This window comes from Coturnix japonica, chromosome 3, assembly GCF_054131305.1.
Source record: "Coturnix japonica strain WE chromosome 3, WE-NBRP24, whole genome shotgun sequence".
NCBI classification, from domain to species: Eukaryota; Metazoa; Chordata; class Aves; order Galliformes; family Phasianidae; genus Coturnix; species Coturnix japonica.
The window spans coordinates 96360708-96380854 of NC_140665.1; the positions used below are offsets into that span (position 1 = coordinate 96360708).

The following is a 20147-nucleotide window of genomic DNA, read 5'->3' on the forward strand; positions in this document are numbered from 1 at the left end:
GCTCCCTCCTCTCATGCTTTTGTCAGTGCCAACTGGAAATTCAGTAAACTGAGGAAGTGGATAGGGTTTCTCTGTTTGGCTACCTCTGTAAGTTCTGTTAGCAATGTTACTGGCAGCTCTGCACGTAGGCCCAAGAGATCAAGCAAGCCAATTCTATTTCCACTTTCTCACAGACAACAGAAGTCCAAACTATATGCCACGTAAAAATGTTCTTTTAAGAAGGATGCACAGGCCTTACCAACAAACCAGGGTGATTAACTTATTTATTTTGAAGACTTAGAAACCTTTCAAAGGCATATATTTAGATGCGTCAGCAACATGAATATTTCAGAAGTCAAGGCTGTATAGTTATGAAAATAAAAACAAACATACCTGAAACCACTATTTGAGCAATACTACTGCTAGGCCAGATTCTTCCAACCATATTTACCGTAAATAATCTCTCAGCACCAGCCCGACACTACCTACATTCTGGGAACTTTATCTCAAGTGACTCACTCAGATCTCTTTTGCAACAACAGGATCAGCAATGGGACATAAATGACAAGGTTGCCCAGAGAGCTGGTGGATGCCCCATCCCTGGGGACACCAAAGTTGGGCTGGATGGGGCTTCAAGCACTTATGGAGCTGTAGGTGTCCCTGCTCATTGCAGGGGAGTTGGACCAGATGGCCTTTAAAAGTCTCTTCCAACTCAAATGATTCTATGATTCAATGATAGTACCAGTCAGATGGTAACTTCTTTTTAGGTACTTTTCAGAAGGCTATGAAAATATTGCTGCCTTTGATAGTTTTGTGGAGCACACACTTTATGCCCATCCTATCACACTACAAAATCCTGGAAGTCCATGTCACTGCCTTTCTACTGGAATACCACACAGCAAGAATGATGCTATGAGGAGTTCAGCTATATGAAAAAATATAATATCACAGAAGAGTACACTGTGGCCCACTAAGCTTCTTGAAACTTCGCTGAGATCCTTTTCCATTGAGGAGAGAAAGTGTTGATCCCCGATCAGGCATTCTGGGTGCTTCAAAGAGAAGGTTGTTTTTGTGGCTAAATGACACAGGCACCAAAATCCCTGAGCACTTGTGTAACTTCCTCAGCTTCAACTCTGCACCTCCAGGGAGTGCAGGCCAAAGAGGATGTGAGTCCAGCCAAAAAAGAGGTGTTCTTGGCTCAGGAGATCACTTTGCACCTATTCAAAAAAAGCGCTTGGAAGGTTTTTCACAAATGTAGGCAAGCAACTCATTGAAGCTGTCGGCAGGCAAAATATTTGTAGTATTCTTTTAACTGCTTATCTTCAGATCGTGCTTCTCTCACTGGGAATAATTACTAAACTCGCATGGATGCCTACTGAGACCCGAACAAAAACACTGAGTGACATCAAACCAAATGCTTCAGGCGTCAAAATAGTTCTTGGTTGCTCAGGTTTTTAAATTTTACTTAATAAATACAAGTTTTTCAAAAGAAAAACGCAGCACTTCACATTTCTGTGGGGAGAAAATGTCTCATTTTTTTTGCTATTTTTACTTCTAATATCTGTGTATCGGTATCAGCTTATTTCATACTCTTGGATAACACTTTTTCTATGGTTATGGTTGATGAGATATGAACTTGCATAACTTTGAATTCTAAATTCACCACAGAAATATGCAGGAAACGGTAAACATGCACTTCATTCCTTTATTTTTTCAAATGATAGTTTCTTCCCCACCTAAACAATCTGTTATTAGCTGCCCACAACACAAACTTTCTCAATGTGAGAGAAAATATAAATGTGTCCCTACACTTCCAGTATATATTTTTCCCATACGATTAAAAATCATTCTTCTCAGACAACACATTTTTCCACCTTTGAAACACAGCTTCAGATGTTTCTTGTCTTTTTCCTTACACAACCAATGTATCTGCGTCACCAAATCATTATCAAGACTAACCTGAAGAAGCAGATAGACATTTTTGTCATTTCATAGAATCACAGAATCACAAGGTTGGAAAGGACCTACAAGATCATCTAGTCCAACCATCCCTCCTTTACCATACCTACAGCAAACCACTAAACCATATATCCTAGCTCTTTATCCAGATGCCTCTTGAACACTGCCAGGGATGGTGACTCCACCACCGCCCTGGGCAGCCATTCCAGTGCCTGACCACTCTCTGAGAGAGGTTCCTTCTTATGTCTAGTCCAAACCTCATCTGATACAATATTATACAATATTATTTAATATGCTAATAGAAATAATAATGATTTTCAGTTGCTGGAGGAGATGACTTATGGTCTTAAGAAATTATGATCCACCGTGGGAAGATCACTGTCTAACAGATCCATGACTTGATGAAGTCTGTTGGAGCTTCTGCATCGGTTTAGATGAGCTTTGGAATGGATCCTATATTTCAAAGTAAGACTAATGTGTATTCTACACAGTGTAATGAATCAAAAAAACCACAATAAATAATCACTATAAAAGGTGTTTAAATAAAAAATATTTAAAAAAATCACAATAAAAGGTGATTTTCTTTTAAAAAATGTCCTTTCCAAACACCCTTAGTGCAATTCCTTTTTGATTACAACAGTTTACTGATTTACCTGCCACAAAGAAAGGCAATAAAACTGAGGCCTAAAATAAAGCAATCAGTGTGGCATAATGCAAAGTTAAAGTATGGAACTCTTCAATAAAGATATCACTGTCTTCCCCAAGCATGCCAGTGAATGTCCAGTATAACCATTTTCACTTCTAAAATTGTTATTCTATATGTAAGACCTCAACGACGCTCAATGCTGACCCATTTTTTTTTCAGAAATGCTGAATTACACCCACTTCCTTTTTGTGCAAGAAATACAGTAAACTTCCTCTAGTACATTAGTATCTTTCCCTCCAGTTTCTGTTAGGAAAGAGAGCTGGTGTTATTACAGCAAAAGAAAGAAGCTCTGCTGGCTTAGACATAACCAGCTAATTAGTTTTCATAGCTGAGCAAATCTTACATTAGCATCCCCTGCACTTTTTGTTTGGATTTTGTGATTGCTCACAACTCCCTGTGTTGGTAAGAAGCCCACTCTCACGCACTGCTTGATCCAGATGTGACTTTAGAGCCTGTACTTTAAATGCTCTATCATATATTATTTTGTCAGAAGATAGGTCTCAGTCCTCTTCATACAATTCCATTGCTATTTAATGTGCATACCATCTGTTTTTAGATTATAAGTGAAATACCTCAATTAACTTCCCCAAAAATATGCCAGCCTCCTATTCTCTCAACAGAAATCTGAGCAATTAGCATGGTTTGAATCTGAGATCTGAAGGTAATATATCTCCCTGCTCCTAACTAGCAATAATTATAGTCAAACCTGGACACATGGAAAGACTGGAATAATTTAGTGTCTCTTCTTCTTTCTTCTTCAGATCACAGAATGCAAATATGATCCAGAAATAACTTTTCGATTCCACAGCAGCTGGCAAAGTCAGGTGTTAAGGTTGGCTTTTAGAGCATGATCACAGCGACCACTAAACAGTATAAATTTTTTGAAGTGACAGCTCGCCAGCTCTATAGCAACTTGGACTATAGTTCCTGTTTTTATAAACTTCCAACCTTCATAAGTGAAGCCCATTTTTATTGTCAATACACTTCAAATTTAACATAATGCCAACTCAAAAGAAAATTTTCCTTCATTCATACATTCTCTGAAACTGCTAGAAGAATGAAAAAAAAGAGTATTTTGCTTCCCTTTTAGACCTGTTTTCTCTTTGGTTTTCCAGCTGTTTGTAAGCTTGCTTCAGCGTCCTGTTTACTTGAATACGTTTGCCACTTTTAAAGTATAAGGACACAGAAGAATCAATAAAGGAAAGTTAACACAGGTTTGAAAATGCTGCTGTGTGCCAAGGCTGTGCTTAGACTGACAGAGTCAACAACAGCACAGATGAAGCAGAGACACCTGCAAACTTTTACTGCTGGCTACTGACCTTTATTCAGCACAAGAAATAAGAATTTTGGTAATCTGGAACATTTGAGCAGACCTTCTGAATTCACTGGAGCTACAGTGAATTGTTAGCTCTATCATCTTCATCCAGCCAAGCTTTTATGCTTAACTCTAAGCATCTGCCTGTGATTAAAATTTCCACAAGCACTCAAAGTCCTGACCCTGGAAACTCTTCACTTTTGTATCCTGACTAATCCCATGCAGAGTCTTACCCTGGGTTTCAGGGCCCTGAAAGTGCTATTAGGTCCTTAGCAGCTCCATCTGGCACCTTCACCCACAATCCCTGTCTGTGGGCCCAGGCTCTCCATCATTATGCACCTCCATCGCCATCCCTGGGCCTTCAGCCTTTACCTGAGCTTTCAACCTTTGCCCTGGGCCCTTTAGCCTTTGCCCATGCTACTAGTTCTGCTAAGAGCTAGCTTCTACCCCTTTCTCCTACTGATTGTGGAACTACACTGTACACAGATTGTTGCCTAGATGGCTCCCACCTCACAGCTTGCCTCCTGCCATAGAAAACAATCACAGAATTATTTGAGCTGGAAGGGACTCTTAGAGGCCATTGATCAGGGACACCTACAGCTTGATCCCACCACCTCTTTGAGCAACCTGTCCCACTGTCTTTGGTCAGTTCTCTTGGACAGACTTCAGTATCAGTTTTGATACCACGGGAAAATCAAGGTCGCAGAATCCCTTGATATTAACTGATCTCAAGTTGAAAATGTCACTGATCAGATTCGACTCTTGGTCACACTGACCTAGATGACTTGAGCAGAACTGCACACCATGCAGTGCAGGAGGTGCAAAGCAGAGGATCTGCTCAATCAGTCTGAACTTATGTTCTGGCCAGCTGTCTGCCAGTCTGATCAGAACCCATGTTAACTACTGGCCTCGCTGCATACCTCATCTCAGGCTTAGCCAGAACACATGCATACCTCCACCGAGGACACCACACAGGCAAGGACAGAAGAAGGAAGGAGTGCTGTGACATACTAGATGTGGTAGTGGTGAATACTACATCTACAAATATGTAGATCAGTATTACTTCAATGACCTGCAATTCTTGGATGGTTTCTCCAAACCAATGGAAAGGGTTGAACATAAAATCAGAATCAACTCTAATGAAATGCTGGTTTTGCAATTAAATTTGCAATTAAATATTAGGATACAACATTTTCCCATGCATGTGGGCTCCCCATGAAAACTCTGAGAATTAAGAAGTTACCTTCTTTAAGTTTTGCTTTATGGTTGTACTGTCTCTCTCCACAACCTTCATCATTTCTTGGCTGGCCATATACAAGATGTTGGCTGCAGAAAAAGAAACATGCAACAAAGCAATTATATGGCAAATCTTTTACAGAAAGCTATGTGGACCCAATCCTGCAAAAAAGTAAGGCAATTAGAGCAGTCCTCAACTTGACAACCCCACTGAAAAGAAGCCCACTAACAGAAATGGCTGGATATACCTTACTTAATAACCTAGAAAAAATACAAAAAATAAGTCACTCTGTCTCCATATTTTATTAATGGAAACAGAAAGACAACATTGGAACGTGACTCCATTCACTTGTCTCACAGTCTTCTGAATCAGCCTCTCTCCAGACTAGAGAAGGAACTTTGATGACTACCTGTCACTACATACTTTAGAGGGGTAAACATACATACGACAAATCATTGGTTAAGTGTGGGCTTATAAATACAAAGCACATGTTAAACGACACCATTAATCACTATATTATTAAGTCACTGACATTTCCAAATGAAAGTCATTCAAATATTCAATGCAAAAAAAAATTATATACATACTGAAAATAATGGTAAATACAATATCATCAAAACTTGCCATTCTGAATAATATTGATGCTACTTACCCAAGCAGGACTAGACACAGTTTATAAAACCAAGGGAAAACTACTAAAGGATAAATAACTCTGAAGTATTTCTATTTAAAGGTCCCAGATTAACTGAAAACATTCTAAACTATTAATTGATTTGCTGAAAAAAAAAAAAAAAGGAGAAAAGGGACACACACTCATGATTTCTTGAAACACGAATCAAAGAAGTTTTGTGTGCAAATAGTTAATGACAGTATTGGGCCTGAAATTGCTATGAGACAGGGGTAATACATTCTCAAAATGTGTGATAGCAAAGGAAATAGCAATTAGACAGTTCTTTGGTGGTGGTCAAAACATGGAGCTGGCTAACTTCCATCAGCGCTCAAAAGAAACAGAATGCCACTGGAGAGATGAGCGATGGCTCCAAAGAGCAAATGTTAAAAGACCAAACCAGTGCTCTCAAGTGAAAAACAACATCCTAGGAAGATCTATCCACTTCTGAGTCAGCCAAAGAAGATGCAATTCTGTTCTATGCCTGCAGAGTTCTGGCTTTCTCAATTAAACGCTGAATGCAGCTAATGTCAGACAAAAGGATCGCAGATGTGACAGCATATAAACAATTCAGCAAATCATGCAAAAATATACTTATCCCACTCTATTCTGCCAGGCAGAAGGACCTCAGTGTGGCTCTGTGTCCTGCAACCTTGTCATCTAACCCTGTGGTACAAGTGGCACAGTTGGTGTACCCATCTACATCTAAGTTCAAGTCCTGATACTTGTCTTCTTTTTCCTAATTCAGCTCCAGACTCTGCTCAAACAATTACACACCTTTGCACCTCTGTTTTTAGAACACCTTAGAGTCTGCCTTCAAAAATCACCTCAGAAAACCTTGAGTAAGAGGTACAAAAGAACACCAACAATTCCTAGTGTATTTCATTAACTTCAGATTGATTCCTGTTTCTAATGTGTCAAATGTGACTTTAATGCTCAGAATTCTCACCTATAAATGAAGCTATCTGCCTGTTAAAAGCACTGCTGTGTGCTAGAAAGAAAAGCAATACATCTAGTCCAGCTCCCCTGTGGTGAATAGAGACACCAACAGCTTGACCAGGTGCTTAGAGCCCCATCTAGCCTGACCTTGAGTGTCTACAGAGATGGGGCACCAGCCACAGCACCGGGCAAGATGTTCAGAAAAAGGTTTTCATTAGTAGGACACAATGAACAGCCAGCTTACAGTCAGAACTTCTGCCATTACCTTGCAGAATCTGCAGTGAATGAAAGGCAGGGACGAACATCCTGTTGGGAGAACCTGTCATATATCAGTGTGCTCAGTGTTACTGGGATTCTGCATGCAGCTCTCTACTCCCAGATCAGGCATACAGCACAAATGAGAGTGTGGGCAATACATAAGTTAAGTGCTCCTGTGCTCCCTATCTCTCATCTGACAAGATTCTCCATCCTACCATCCTGTTCATATTTCTGCAGTAAGAAAATAAGAAATGAAGTGGAATTCACACACTTAGTAAGTAATTAGTCAGAAAGATCCTGAAAGTAAACTAGCAGAATAGTAACTGCAAAGGTAATAATGACACTAATTGGAACTGCCTCTGAAGACTTGTATAATGTGTAAGAAGAGGAACTGGGAAGGCAGGATTAAGTTGAACCGGATGAATGGCAACGTTCAAGAGTCTCTTTCAACCAAATAGAAATCTTTAAAATTTGGGAAACCTGATCTCAGGGAAGCCAATAAACAGGAACTTAAACTTCAGCAGGCGTTAAGTAAGAGGAAATTGCAAAGAGTGAAAGTAGGTTTCCAAGAACAAACACCACAAGAATTAAAAATAAACAATAAAATATTTAATCATATCAGAAACAAGAAGCCTGCAGCAGAACTGTGGAGTCTCATGGAGAGTCACAGGCTAAGGGAGCAGCTAAAGAAGATAGTTACATCATTTGGAAGTTAAATGATTTTCCTTTTTATGCGTCAATCTTTCTTGTTCAAAACATTCAGGTGGTTTCTACTCTGTATGCTCTATATGCTTTTCCTGGCCACAACAATGATTTCTCTTTGCATAACGAGGTACCATGAAGTACCAACAGTGGAGAATACAGAATACATCAGAAAAGTCAGGGTAAGACAGAACCTATCAGAGTTTTAAAGAACCTTAAATACAGAATTGTTGAGTTCATGGCATTCCTACTGCATAAGAAAACAGTGTCCAATCCCTACTGATTTTACAAAGGAAAATAGCATTTTCCTGATCCATAATTTCTTGAACACTTCAGTAAACACAACCAGATGACAATAATTATTGGTCTTCCAAATGCTCTCTGTAACAGATTCACACTATAAACTGTAGATGAAGGTACACAACTGTGAAGTGAAAGGATTAAGCGAATGGATTAAGGAATATTTTGAAAGCAAAGAAAAAAGATTAGATCATTTTCATCACAGAAAGGAATAAAGTCTAAATTCACCCCAAATGTGGTAAAGTAGTGATTACTACCAATACCTGTAAATAATCACTGAACACAATTGGTGAATTGATCATTTATGGGGTGGGTTAATTCACCTCCTCAGATGGCTCTTTATCCTGAGACATTAATCATCTCAACTTGAGTTAAACATCTGAACTGAGATGAGTCCTGGCCTGAGATTTAGTCCAGCTTCATGTATAAAGTCATGGGTTACTTATTCCTTAATGGTCTGGTGTTTACTAACAGCATTTGTTCAGGTAATTTATGCTAGTCAGTTTGTGAGGCAGGCAGTGAGAAATGTGAAAGTGACCTAAAAAGCAGCGAGAAAACATCAACTCAGCAAACAAAATTCAAATTCATGAAATGTTAAATAGCTTATATGCATAAAACTATGCATGAACTACTCTTTTTCCTTAGAAGCTTCTAAATTAATGAAAGGAAGGAAATCAGAAATCCTGAGGCCCATAAGATGAATGTTATTCACTGTGCACATTTACTCAAAGATACAATGAAATTATACATTGTGTTCCATAAACAACAGGAATTTGACAATAGAGAATTCTGCAGTACCATTATATATGCCCTATAACATGACTGCATCTGAAGCAGTGCTCACACTGAGTGTCACAACCGCTGTGGGATACGGCACAATTAAGAGCAGTGGTGCAGTCAGAGAAGTAAAGTTAAAGACATTTTGTTACCAACAGAGTCACAATATTTATTATACAACTGTTTTTCCATGTCTTATGCCATTGAGTTGTATGCCTTTAACTACAAACTTCACTGCCATAGAAAGTGCTAAGCATGGATCTTTGCCATGGAGGCATTCTCATCCAAGCATGCTGCTGCCCTAAGCTCATCATGATGCAAGTCTTAGGGCAAATATATATATGAAAAGGTGGTTTATTTACATTTCTAACCATCTTCCTCTTTCCTGATCCCCACTTTCCAGTCACACAGCTGTCTGACAATTGTTTCAGGTATGTCCTACTTCTTGAATGTTGTTATAAGGATATTGTGGGAGACAACCTAAAAATCCTTATTAAAGTCAAAATATCTACTGCTTTCCTTTAAACCACATTACCTTGTAAAGCTATACTGAAAGAGATACCGTTCTAGAGCACAAACAGTAACTTTCTTCTCTCTTGCTGATGCAACTTCTTCAGAGAAGCTATTTTTCTCATGAGCAAAAGTCACAAGTTCAGGGAGAAATCCCTCTGCTATTTCCTAAACTATACTCTGCTAACCTTGGCATTTTTTGAATACTTATCTCTTTCCTTTAAAAAAAAAAAAAAGGCAAAAAAAAATTAAAAAAAAAACCCAAACAAAAAACTTTTCTGTTTCATTATTACATGAATTATTACCGAGCTGCTTTTTCAAAGGAAATAATTCAGAAGAATTCACTTCTTTTTTTGTGCCTAATTATAAAGCCATCTCAAATGGCTTCCAGGGACTGTTACTTTGAGCAGCTCTGAAACTCAGGCTGTGAAGTGGCCACAGTAAGAGAAGATGAGACATATAAAAGGAATGGACTCAGAAATCTTTCCTTAGCCTGCGTGAAGGAAGGTTGCCTTGTGAGATCTCCTGGTCAGTGCCTGCTACCTGCCGTACCAGCTCTTGAAAATTTCCCATCAAGTGCAAATGTTTGTCTTGGCTGCACGTCTGTTAAGATTCCCAGGATCATTATCAGGACTCCTACAGCCTCGAAAAATGTTCACTGGTTTTGACTGCCATGATTTCAAGGACGATCTAAAATGCAACCCAGAGCCTATGTGCTGAAATTCCTGAATGACAAAGCAGCCTGACCAAAATGTGTAGAATGAGTCACTGCACAAAATAAAGCCCGTCCAGGAGCTTGCAGGAACCCAGTTTGAAATGCTAACATGGGAAATCCCCATAATTGACGATGTGGAAGTTGTATCATGGTTGTCACCTTGGCATCCATGCTGAAATGTGGAGAAATGCAGCTTTGGTGTTTTGGCATTTACTACTGTATCTCACCACTTGCTGAAGTGAGAAATGTATGAGCCTTAATATAGGGAATCTAAGATTGAAATCAGTATTCTGAGAAATCATGTGAAAGATAAGACTGAATGTGGGATGCCATGACAACGTGGGTTTTGCAGACTTAACAGTTCTTGATGTGAAAAGCATTGTAAAATCTAAGAACAATTAATTAGCCCTTAAAAAAATACATGTATTTATTATTTAACAGCAGTGAAATGTATAGAGCCAAACTGGTTATGTTCCTTTAGAGTTGCTTGTTACTACCTTAGAGTTGCATTTTAAAATCATCAAAGAATAAAATCTTCAAAGTAACCTGATAAAGAATACATCAAAACCAGTGCTAATGCCTAAGTACCCAAAGTCAAGATACACCTTATGTTATTTAATTTGTAGATCTTCAATCAAGCTACAATGGATATTTGTTCAACTGTAATAACTTCATCTTGTTGTAAAATGATGGTGTATACATCAGTGTTGGTATGAGCTTTACAGTGTTCTATATGAAGCAAGACAGTTCAACTTCCTTTCTGAAGGGCAAAATTAACTTATGATTAACCATGAAAATATTTGTCACTTAGAGGACTCACTGAGGCACAGCAACAATGAGACATGTGAAGAAGATGATCACCAAACTCATTGGTTCCTTTGGAAACCTGGATATTTAGGTCTCAAAATGAGAACTGAGCTTTCACAGAAATGAATGTGATCACTTCAGAACTCTACTAAAAAGCAGACATGAAGAATGGAAAGCATGTTACCCAGCAAAGATAGGTTGAAAGAATGAGGCCAGGGTTGAAACCTAAATCCTGGCTGACAGTGATGAATCATCTCCATCTACTGAGAATGCATGAACTCCAGTGCTCTTCTGAAGACAATCTGGAAGGAGCATTATTTTTTCAACCTTTGCATGAATGGCAAAAGCCCTTTACCTCTATGTTCTCTGTTTAGTAAATGAGATCTTAAATGGTTGGTCTTGAATCAAAGACTTCTGAAGGCATAGAAGATCTCCAGCTTCTCCTGCTGAAGTACTTTTGTTCATCAAGTTTCACAACCTAAGGCCAATGTTAGCAATTTTTTCACCCTGAATTTTCTTGGTCTAATTCCATTCTTTTAATTCCTTATGCAGGTCTGATACATTACAACATGGCCTAGGTCACTGGAATAATTCAAAACACGGAAAGCAAAGAACATAACATCAGTCTCCACAGGGCCCAGGCCTCTGCAAATATCCACTCATGTGGGTATTTTACGTAGTAATTAGGAAAGGAAAAGGACTTCTCATGCGCAAATGAAAGAAAAGAATGAAAAAGAAACAGAGGAAAGAAACATGTCAGTGTACTTGGAAAAGCTGTAGAAGTCCACATCATTTTTTATAGTCAATTTCATTTCAAGCTGCTGATGCCTCTTGTAATTCATAACCAAGTAATTAGAATTTAATAATGAAAAAATCTATTGTTAATTATATATAATCATAAATAATAAGGTTTAACAAGTTAGAAGTGAAATCAACGTTTCAAAAGGCAAATACCATGGACGCCATGATTTTAACTCATAATAACTTCTCAAAATAGCATAACTTCTTTCTATGCAGATCTTTTATATATGCCGCTTCACAGACTAACCTGAAATGGAAGCCTTTCATTTATTCACAGGTCAGATTTAAGAAATTAACTGCCAACTTACTTTCTCCCCATGATCCTGCCAATGACCTTTCTCCTGCCCCAGTAGGATCATTCCCTCTCCATGGATTAAAGGTGATTAAGGATCAGTGTCAGTTTAGTCTCATACATTTGCTAAGCAGAGACGACAAACTGTGCCAAAACATGTTTGATTTATTTGTGGTGTTTTTGTGATAGAGGAACTCTGATTGGGCTCAAATCAAGGATCCAGAAAAGAAAAGAATGCTTTATATCATTGGTAGCTCTTTAACCCAGAGTGTCACAGCAAGGACTTAATATCCTTCAACTAAATTATTAGTTTTCACAAACAATAATGACTGAAATCAATCAAGCTTTTCAGTGCTTAGGGTTATTTAACCACCAATTCAATTAGCCAGTTGTTAGGTGAATACCTGCATCTACAGAGCTCAAACAGACTGATGTATCCCCAATGCAGTCAAGCAAATGAAATCTGAAATAAAAGATTTCCTGATTCAGAAGAAACACATGTTTAGCAGCGTTGTTTTTACTTTCTGAAGATTTTAGAACTAAACCCTGAACTGATACGTTGTCAGTTGTCTCTATGGATATGCTGGAAGCTGGAAAGCTGTGCTAAAGTGAAGAAACATGATTCCAACCTGGGAGAGATAAACTTTCTTTTTACATTTGAATCTTGAAGTGAGACAGAGATTTCCTGTTCTGGCACTGAAGAATGTGTTTTTTCCTCAAGACTTTGAACTTCTTGTTTACTGAATGTCCAAAGATCATTTGCTTGCTTATTTGCAAGAAAAAGATTAGATTAAGGCTAGATTAATTATAAACTCACACTGGAAACTGAGTGGTCACATAATGCTGTCTGTGGAAATGAAAGATATTCCATAAAGACAACTATGTTTCAACACAGAAAAAAATGACTTCCACATGGTTGCACATATCAATAAAATATGAAGTGGAATTCACTATCAGACCTTGCCCTGATAAACTTTGAGAGACATACGTGCCCATCAACATTTAAAAATTGAATCTGTGCTGTGGTGGCATGTCGATCTTCCTCTGTGTGGTTTCGATCTGCACTCAGCATCTTAACTACATAAAAACAATACTGCAATCTTTGCTATGCTAAGGAGCTGAATTTACTGTGACAGAAATAATAGACAGAAAGAGATGCCATACAAATGAAACAGCAGAAACAATACAAAGGACAAAAGATTGACTCAATTGGCTAAGTACTTAAGGAAATAATCAGAACAGTTCCTTTTCCAACAAAAACGAGTGGTTATGAAGATAGCTCCAATCTAGACACTTTAATGGATACACACACACATTCTTCAACAGCCTGTTCAACAGACTAATATAAATTTTACCCTACAAAGGGTTACACGAGCTCATTTCATTTCTCCACTGCTGCTGGCTTCAGATAATGTTGACTCTATCAACAAGATTGTGGCTGTAGGTGTAAATTTATTATGCCCCACACATCAAAATATTGCTCTATTTTGTAACTTAGTAGGAGCTATGCTCTGGAATGGGTACAAGTTGAAACATGAAGCCAGATTTTTGCTTCAAGGCCTTGATAGTGCAATTTCAACAGCATTAAATTTGGAAGAACGCACTATGTGATTTTCCAAGGTGGACAAATTCACTCATACACATGGAGTGGAGAAAGACTTCATATGCCCCCTACTTCTGGCTTCCTCTGATTCTGTTCTTTGCTTACAGAGAACCTGTTTCAGATGCATTTTTTTCCCCCTCATTTTTCTAAGTCAAATGCCATTTAGCCATTGCATTCTTCAAATACCATTTTCCAACTGGTTTCTGTCTTCCCTCATGTTTTGGGTATTCAATATGTATGATTAGACAAATATGAAATGAAAATCAACAAAAATTTAGAACTCTCTTAATAAACTAGAACCAATATTTAAATCTCCATATTACCGGAAAGGCCTCAGGCCTTTAAGGTTTTACCTCTAAGAACAATGCCTCTATTAACTGGCAGGATGTTTAATAGAACATTTAAGTTAGTGTGTTAATTCTTACGTTTGTCCAATTTCTAACTAATTTTTGCACACCACTTGTCACTGCGGATGAGAAAATTGCACCAATCCCCCAGGAAATCCCATGAAGAATTCCATTCTTATAACTAACAGAAGTCTACTCTGAATCTACTCTTTTGCACTTTATTTCTTGCTAACACAGATATTAAGTTATTCTCCTTTATTTGAAGACTCTTATGCTCTCGACTTCTCTCCTGTTTAATCCAAACAATTCTAATTTATTATTTTTTCAATATCTGTCATGGGATTCACATGCAAGATGTGGATATCTTAAGTTTAATTTTTCTCCCTTCACATCTGTCCTTTTCCCCTCTCTGAGCCTCTCGTTCTTGAGTGAGTTACATCTCTTCATATTGATAATCTGATTTTGTTAGTTAACCCATCTAGGTCTGTTATACCAATTAATAAATAGTATTAAGGCTTGCCACACTAGTTCATTTTTCATACTTTAGTAATTCACATTACCTGCATACTGCCTGGCTCAGCCACTATTTCTTCACAGCACTGCTTTGAACTCTTAGAAGATCTTTGTCTACCTTAATTTCACAGTGTTCAGGAGGGCACTTCTACTCATAACTATATGCAAGTTTTTTTTTTGTTGTTGTTTGTTTGTTTGTTTTTAATTTTTCCTGATAAACTCTTAATCAATTATTATTTACTCAATATGTCATTGTGAGTAATATCTTCACATCTTAACAAGCCAAAGCTCCCATGATGTTGGTCTGATTGACAGTGATCCAGCCTCTGTAAAGCCATGCATACTTGCAAATATTCCTTTTAGGAAGTACAGTGGTTTTAATAACCACGTCTTGAGCCTTGTCAAGAACAAGAAATCTCATTCCATTGTGATCACTGTGATTAGTTGTAGCAATCTTTCACTATATATAGTTTGTTTCCATGCATCTTTCTTTCTCACTCTGACTTTCCAGTTTCCCAGGACATTTCTGATGCATTTCTGCCTTGAAAAACCATCATTTACTGTCTTTATTTATTATTACTATTATTATTATTATTATTATTATTATTATTTTCACAGAACGCATCTGCTATTTCACCATTTGCCATTTAATTGCTTATTGCTGTTACTTTAGACTACTATTTGTGTTGGCCAAGGGCTGCAGTAAAGACTGGGGACACATTTTGTCAGGTACTGGCAGTGCTACACATAGAAAAGCCTGAAATGATGCTTTCTTATGTCGCACAAGGGAATTCCAAAGAACCTCCAAAAATTCTTGGTTTCCCTCTCCCACAGTGCTTCACTGAGGCCTCCCTTAGTAAATCTGCCTGGCAGCAGGATAATTTCACAATAATCTGCTATTATGAAATGCCTGAGAAATATTTTAAAACACACAAAACATTGGCAAGTTTTAATCCCCATTCCTGGCTTCATTAAAGGTAAATTGTACAGCATATAAGTAAATTTACAATTTGTTGGTAAATGTAGCAAAAGGGAAGAGATCTTACTGAAAACTGACTGCCTGGTTATAATTATTTCTTAGTTAAGAATTAGGAGGACTGTGCAGGACTGCTTACTCTCAGAGTAAAGAACTTCCCCCTGACATCCAACCTAAATCTGCCCTCCTTCAAAACATTTCCCCTTGTCCTGCTGTTATCTACCCTTTCAAAGAGTTGACTCCCCCCCTGTCTGTAGGCTCCCTTTAGGTCCTGGAAGGCTGCAATGAGGTCACCCTGCAGCCTTCTCTTCTCCAGGTCCCAGTCAGGAGTTTGGCTTTCAGTGTGTCAGAGGCTATTCAAGCTATCAGGAAAAACATCCTTTCTATCCCACAGATTTAACAGTCTATTTCTAAATCCGCGGCTGTACAGCACTGAATTGTAGATATGCAGGCAGAGGTTGGCTTGTTTTTCTGGGTGAGGGAAATGAGGTAGAAGAAGAAAATAGTTTAATTTCAATGGGAAGATTCTTGCCAAGGATTACTATTTTCATGCACAACAGAAAACCTGCACCTTGAAGTGTTGTAATATGACTCTTTCAAATGTTCTCTCAACTCAAAAGTCAACTTGCTTAAATTGCAAAATGCTTCATCAAGTCTAATTTGGATTCTCATGCTAAACTGAAGTGCCTTGCATAAAGCAAACTGAGCTTCTGAAAATATTTTTCCTCAGGGACCGTACTACTATCTGGTCGGAGCTTTTTTCCTGGTCAGTTGCCTATCTTATTGTAAGGGTCTTCACAGGAGTGTGACACCAGTTTCCTTTCCAGCTGATCCTTTGCTCTTAAGGAAGCAATCTCTGTCATTCTTCAGACAGACTCAGAACACAGCGGTACAAACTAATAATACCAAACAGCAGTGTAATTTCCTATGGGGAAAACATATTTTCTGCTGGTAATTATTGCCAACACCAATCTTGGAAATATCGTATAACATTGTTTAAAACATCAAACAGAAGGAACTGCTTAGTATCAAGGATGACTAAAGCAGGAACATGGGCATCTACGCATGCACACACACATTAGATAAAATGTTGATATTTAGAGGCCTGAAGATGTAAACATTGACTTTTGGTGCTGGTTCAGTTTATGCTTGAATTTAGAATGAAAATATACCAATTAATACAGAACAATTAAAACAAATAGGCAGAACTAGCTGCATTTGTTATGACAGACTTATTTAATCTGCTTGGTATTAAAGCTGCAGAAAGATCAGAAATACACAAGAAAACCAGTCAGCTGTGCTTGAGGAAGCGTAGTAGCAGCTGATGGCAAAAAATAAACAGAAAGTAATTCAACAATTATATCCAGGTGCCTTACAAACAATAGGTGCTTTGTTAAGGAGTGTGAAAAACACGAATTTACTTTGTGTGATGAAGCATGTGCGCTAGAAGTGAGGTGTGTGACCGAAACCGAAATGTCTGTGGACTTAATCCTGCTCTGAATTACTTAGAAGCAACTGCCATTATCTTCAAATGACAGAACTAGCCCTCAGCTGGGGAAATTAATCTTCATTTTAAGCTTTCACACAGAGAACAGTTGGCTGGGATGATGAGATTTGGTTGTGGCATGGTTGGACTTGATGACCTTCGAGATCTTTTCCAACCTGGGTAATTCTATGATTTCCCTCCTATGAATGGGGTGAACTTCTCGCAGGTGGAGAGGATTTAATTGTCATGAAAACTCATTGTAAATACATTTAAGCATTGCTCTAACCAGTAAGCAATCTCCTGCACCACTAGAATTGGTCAAGATAAACCAGCATTTCCTCTGAAGACCTATAACAGTGCTACAGAGAGATATTCATCGTGTCAAAGAACTAGGAGGGCAGACAGTGAGCACTGGCGAACATTGTCCTGATAAAAAAGCAAAGCATGTCATGGATGGTTAGTCTTTTTTAGGAGAGACAGGCCAGCAAGGCCAGGTGCTGGGGTTTCTCTTTTTATGAGAGAGTAATTAAACATTATCGAGCTCCACCTGGGGGTGAATGATAGTGGAGTGGAGACCTTGTGGGAGAGATTTAAGGGGCAGGCTAATACAGGTGACACTGTTGTGGGTGTGTATGATAGGCCACCTGATCCGGAAGAGGAAGTTGATTAGGCTTTCTACAAACAACTGAAAGCAGGCTTGTGATTCTGGGGACTGGTTCTTATGGGGGGTGGGGGGGATTTCAACCATCGTGTTATTTGTTGGATTAGCAACATGGCCAGGCATGCGCCATGACATGGCTCCTGCAATGTACTGAAGATAATTTTATAATGTAGGTGGTAGGGGAGCCAACAAGGAGAGGTGGGCTGCTGGACTTTGACCTTACAAGCAAGGAAAGTCTGTCTGATTACGTGTGCTGGGGGCAGCTTAGGATGCAGTGACCATGAGATGATGGAGTTTGGGATTTTGTGTGGAAGAAGCAAAAGCAGTAAGTAGGATTGCAGCCCTGCTCTTCAGGAGAGCCAACTCTGATCTACTCAAGGACTTACTTAGAGGTATCCCACAGGCTCTAGAGTGCTGGAAGGAAAGGGAGCATGTGAGAGTTAGCTGACATTCAAACACCACTTCTTCCACGCTCAAGATCAATGCATCCCTCAGAGTAAGAAATCAGGGAAAAGTGGCAGGAGACCTGTATGGATAAGCAAGGAGCTCATGGAGAAACTCAAAGGGAAGAAGAAGGTCCACAAAATGTGGAAAAAGGGTCTGTCCACTTGGGAAAAATATAGGAATGTTGTTGGGTCCTGTAAGGATGCAATGAGGAAGGCTAAGGCCCACTGGGAATTTTATTTGTTGAAGGTGGTAAAGGATAACAAGAAAGGTGTTTTTTAAGTATGGCAACAATAAAAGGAAAACTAGAGAAAATGAGGTGGGTGCCCTGATAAGAGTATGCAGAGATATTAAACACATTCTTTGCTTCTGACTTTACTACAAAGACTACCTCTTGGGAATCCCAGATCCTGGAAATCAGAGAGGCAGTCAGAGGGCAAGGGAAGACTTCCCTTTGGTCAAGCAGGACGTGGTCAGAGACCATCTAGCCAAAATCAGTGTGCACAAATCCATGAGCCCCGATGGGATGCACCCACACTGCTGGATGAACCAGAAGAAGTGATCACTGAACCTTTCTCAAACATCTTTGAAAAGTCATGGAGAATGGGAGAAGTGCTTGAGGATTGGAGGGTAGGCAGTGATGCTCCAGTCTTCAAAAAAGGGCAAGAAGGACGATGCAGGAAACTACATGCCACTCAGCTGCACTGATATCCCTGGAAAGGTGATGGAACAACTTGGTTTTGATACCATCTCCAAGCAACTGGAAAAGAAGAAGGTTATCAGGAGTAGTCAGCATGAATTCACAAAGGGAAAATTGTCCTTGACCTACCTGGTAGCCTTCTACGATGTCATCAGTGGCTGGGTAGATGGGGAAAGAGCAGTGGATGTTTCGTACTTTGGCTTCAGCAAAGCTTCTGATACTGTTTCTCACAGCATCCTTGTAATGAAGCTTGGAAAGTGCAGGACACGTAAGTGGACAATAAGGTGGGTTGAGAACTGGCAGACAGGCAAAGCTCAGAGACTTGTCATTAGTGGCACAGAGTCTAGCTGACGGTCTGTAACTAGTGGTGTTCCCCAGGGGTCAATGCTGGGTCTGGTCTTGTTCAACAATCTTCATTAATGACCTGAATGGATAGTGTCATAAAGTTTGGTGATGATACAGAGCTGGGAGGAATGGCTGACACACCTGAAGGCTGTGCTACCAGTCAGCAAGACCTGGATAGACTAGAGAGCTGGGTGGAGAAGATCCTGATGAAGTTCAGCAAGAACAAGTGTAGAATCCTGAAGCTAGGGAGAAATAACTGCATGTACCAGTACAGGTTAGAGGGATGACCTGCTGGAGATGAGCTTTGCAGAGGATTTTGGTGTTCTGGTAGACAACAGGTTGGCCATGAGCCAGCAGCATGCTCCCGTGGACAAAAAGGCCAGTGGTATCCTGGGATGTCTTAAAAAGAACATGGTTGAGGGAAGTGATCCTTCCCCCTCTATTCTGCCTTGTTGGGGCCACATCTGGAGTACTGTGGAGTACTTTAGGAAGAGTCCAGGAGAGGGTGACAAAAATGCTCCAGGAACTAAATCACCTGCGATATGAGGGAAGGCTGAGAGACCCGAGTCTGTTTAGCCTAGAGAATACTGAGAGGGGATATGATCAATGTTTATAAATATGTTACGTGCTGGAGGTAATTGGATGAGGCTAGATTCTTTTCAGTGGTGTGTAGTGATAGAATCACAGAACCATAGAACTCCCAACCAGTGAACACAAGTTATGGCAGAACCGTGAGCTCTACTTTCAATATTATTGGAGAACTTCAAGGAGACACCTCTCAGGGAAAAGGCACAAGTCTACTGTGGGATCTTTTATTTGAACTCAGGGGGCTTTGTACTGAGCCTTGGGAAAACAAGGTGACAACAGACAGATGACAGTGGATAACCAAAAGCAACTGGTAGCTGCTGGCATTTAACTGGCACTTACTTATTTTCAACATCCCTTCCACTTCGTTGGTTACCCTTTCTTTTTTAACTCCATTTGCAAGGTATTGCTAGACTCCTTGCAAGTCTGTGGGAATAAACCAGATCCCTAGGGATGAAACCCCACCAGGGGGTGAATAAACAATCTCCCCTTCCAAAGCCAAATCCCAAATGGGCCTCACATT

At 39.3% G+C, this 20147-nt stretch overlaps 1 protein-coding gene across 2 annotated transcripts in view; it reads right to left on the reverse strand.

The window, feature by feature from the left end:
• Positions 1-20147, reverse strand: part of LDAH (lipid droplet associated hydrolase) — a 98169-nt gene that overhangs the window by 8542 nt on the left and 69480 nt on the right. Inside the window, exon 6 of one of the 2 annotated variants that reach the window (XM_015859555.3) lies at positions 5203-5285. The exons of the other annotated variant lie outside the window; for it this stretch is intronic. Within the exon in view, the coding sequence (XP_015715041.2) occupies positions 5203-5285 (83 nt within the window). The remainder of the gene's footprint in view (positions 1-5202; positions 5286-20147) is intronic. 2 annotated transcript variants of the gene reach the window in all.